This window comes from Hordeum vulgare, chromosome 5H (assembly GCF_904849725.1).
Source record: "Hordeum vulgare subsp. vulgare chromosome 5H, MorexV3_pseudomolecules_assembly, whole genome shotgun sequence".
Taxonomy (NCBI): domain Eukaryota; kingdom Viridiplantae; phylum Streptophyta; class Magnoliopsida; order Poales; family Poaceae; genus Hordeum; species Hordeum vulgare.
In genome coordinates this window covers 557,646,383-557,649,844 of record NC_058522.1, presented here as the reverse complement: position 1 = coordinate 557,649,844, position 3,462 = coordinate 557,646,383, and the positions used below count along the sequence as shown (strand labels likewise).

At 44.2% G+C, this 3,462-nt stretch overlaps 1 protein-coding gene across 1 annotated transcript; it reads right to left on the bottom strand.

Moving 5' to 3' along the window:
- Window positions 1–255: 255 nt before the first annotated feature.
- Window positions 256–1,684, bottom strand: LOC123399126 (protein ELC-like). Its single transcript, XM_045093549.1, has one exon. It carries the CDS (start codon window positions 1,378–1,380, stop codon window positions 442–444), a length of 939 nt encoding a protein of 312 aa, XP_044949484.1. The 5' UTR covers window positions 1,381–1,684; the 3' UTR covers window positions 256–441.
- Window positions 1,685–3,462: the final 1,778 nt, after the last annotated feature.

The following is a 3,462-nucleotide window of genomic DNA, read 5'->3' as shown; positions in this document are numbered from 1 at the left end:
CTTTATACTAATTCTATTATAAAATTAAAACAATTATTTTAAGACGGAGGCCAACCAAAATAAAAACACTCCTTCCTTGAGCTACATCAGTGGCTATACAACTCTTTTTCCTCGTTAACGGAGCATCTGAGCAAGCTCTGTGTTTTACTCCCTCCGTTCCTAAATATAAGACCTTTTAAAGATTCCACTATATACTACATACGGATGTATGTAGTCATATTTTAAAGTATAGATTCTCTCATTTTATTCCGTATGTAGTCTATAGTCAAAACTCTAAAATGTCTTATATTTCGGAACGGAGGGAGTATAACAGTATAGGTGCAGTATACAACTAGCAAACGCAGGTGCAACCGCGTACATCGGCAAAAATCAGGTCTCTGGATTTTTCTGCATCTGAAGATAAGACTGAAGGTTTGCTTCCATGGAAGGAAAAAGACCTTCCTAGCAAAGTTTGGACCAGAGAGCACGCTGGAAAAACTGTTCCCGCGCCAGCGCGCGCACGCTCCGGAGGTAGCCGCTGAACGGCACGGCCCCTCCCTGCACCGCCTCGTCCAGCGCGTACATGGTGTCCTCCAGCGCCAGATCCATGGCCGCGCACTCGAGCCTCTGCACCGACAGCGCGTCCGCGGGCTGAACTGCCGCCCCCGCCTGCGCGTCGCCGTGCGCGGCCACCGTCGTCCGGTTCGCCGCGACCCAGGTCTCCAAGGCGTACGCGGCCACCGTCACGTCCTGCAGCCGGCGCTCCAGCGCGTCCACCTCCTCCCCTGCTCGGCGCACCAGGCCGTCCGCCGCCCGGCCCCGCCCGCGCAGCTCGGCCTGCACGGCGAACAGAGCGTCCATCTCGGCCTCGCTCGCAGCGCGCAGGGCGGCCACGTCGGCGCATGCCATGGCGGCGAGGGCGTCGCGCCTGTAGGCGACCTCGGCGGTGATGAGGGGCGGGTCGATGCCGAAGGCGCGGGAGAGGGACAGGACGAGGTCGCGGAGGTTGGAGGACGGGAACGCCCATGAGCGGAGGTACGGGGCGTCGGCCGCGGCGACGAGGCCCGAGCGGTCGACGAGGGGGTGGTCGGTTCTGACGACCGTGCCGCGGGCCGGCGAGAGGAACACGAGGGGCGGGCACCGCGGGTAGCGCTCCGGGAGCCAGACGACGGCGGGGAGGTCATATGAGACCCCCGCGTGGACGATCGGGATGGTGCCGGCGGCCTGGAGGAGGCGCGCGGCGCGGCCATCGTCGTGGGTGAAGAGGCCGGTCCTGGGCCGGAGGGACGGGAAGGCCTCGGTGAGCGTGGCGAGGTGGTCGGGGACGAGCCACATGACGTCCTCTGCGTAGGGCAGCGCCGCGTCGAGGAACTGGTGCGCGCCGCCGGCGGAAGGAGCCATCGATAAGATCGATCGCAGCCAGACGGTTTCTTGTTGGGATTAAGTTTGATTTGTTCTCCAGTTAGGCCGCGTTGCGAGGAAGGAGTCCAAATGCTGAAAAGTAGCGACATCTAGAACGCGACACTGAAACCGACCCGAATTCCACCAATTGTTCAACCACCTTGCTACTAATCACCGTGTCTCTTTAGCACATAATTTGCTCATGACAAGAGATAATATAACCAAACATTAGTTTGTGGCGCTACCGATATGCACAGGATGCTAAAGCCCTGTCAAAAGAATTGATCCGGTTAACAGATTAACTTACTGATTAATTCCTACTTTACCGACTAGCCGATAAGTTGAAAAATAGTTCTATTAATAGATTAAGAGTCAATTACACCGGTGATGCTTAAACTTGATGCAAACGATCACTTTGGTGCTAGAACTTGTAGCATACATTGAACTGATGCAAAAACTTGACTCGACCGTTCAAATACGATGTAAATCACGTTTAATACGAAATCAAGGCTGACTTGGCATGCCAGCATGCCATGGGGCTCGCTGTCTGGAACGAGAAGAGAAGGGCGCGTGACCTGTTTTGATTTTTTGTTTTCTTCAAAATCCCACTTGATTCTTTTTCTCACACGAGAGCCCATGGTGACGTTGGAGAGTTGGCATTTCATATTTTTCAACTACTCCTATATAATTGGTGGGTCTTGTGTGTCAGTACAGTAAGAAAATGAACGAAAAACAAAACCTGAATGTCTCGAACCAGCGACCAGGCGTCAGACAAAATACGTCAAAGCGAATCCACCCTTCTATCTACATTTAACGCTAGAAATGGATAACTACTTAGGGCATCTTCAATGATCGTGTGATCATCGTTGGTAAAATTGCCACATAGATGATTTTGATGACATGACGTATAATAAAGAAGAGAGAGAGAACGACATTGTATGAACTTGAAGCAACGGTTCACGCACAAGCTCCGAGGCAACCATGGTTATTTCTTTAATATTTAGTGGACCCCCTTAGTTATTTTACATACGATTAACATACACTTTATTGAAGAGCTTGTATGATGTGATGTTGATTGTTGACGTGGATATTTATACCAACGATTCAACATACGAACTGTTGAAAATGCTCTTATAACATAGCAATGCAGATGCACTTCTGGAGTATAAATGTGTGGCGGTCAGTACACCCCAATTTACACTCGTTTTTTAAAATAAATTGTAAAAGGTATGTTAATTTTAATCTCAATAATAAAATAATGTTTAATTATTCGCGTGGTTTAAATATCATACATACAAAACCAAATAACTAAGTTTTCATAATTGTTCACTTATTATTTTAAAGAATTCATATATTTATAAATTATAACAATGTTTGTATAATCTAGAATAATACAAATATTTTAAACATTACATTTCGAGAATTCGTTCAGTACATTTGTACAGTTTAGTGTTTGTTTTATTAAAATATTTGTAATCAGAACAGTACATTTGTACATATGAAAATTCAACCATGGGTAATATTTGAATTGTAAAAAATTGAATATAAATGATAAGTAAAAATATACGAAACTGAATATTCATCAATATCTAGCAAATGTTTGTGTTCATCATTTTGTATAATTAAATATATGATGCAGGTGTATATTTTCTTGTTTTCGTTACATATTTCTATTTAATAAACATTGAAATGTTTGCACTTAGTATTCATTTTATATAATACAGAGTGTATATTTAAATGATTTCATTTACTAAGTAATTGTTTGTATGTATGATATTTGTAACATTATTTTCATTACTTATGTTTTATAAATACTAGAAAAAGGATCCGTGCGTTGCAACGGAAGAAAAAAAACACCATCTTCAATGACAATGACCACATTACGTTCATATCTCATCGCATGATTTTAAAAGTTTGTTCACAAATGCAAGAAAATATTTCTTCTTTTAATTTTATTCACAATTCACAAGTTGAAACAATGTTCATATTTTTTTAAAATATCATGGTTATCAAAAAACTTGGTAACTCAAAGAATTATACTAAATTTCAAGAAACATTTTTGAAAATATACTATAATATTCC

Bases quoted from the DNA above. Each gene is read 5' to 3' on its own strand.
- LOC123399126 (XM_045093549.1), bottom strand. From the start codon at position 1,380: ATGGCTCCTTCCGCCGGCGGCGCGCACCAGTTCCTCGACGCGGCGCTG.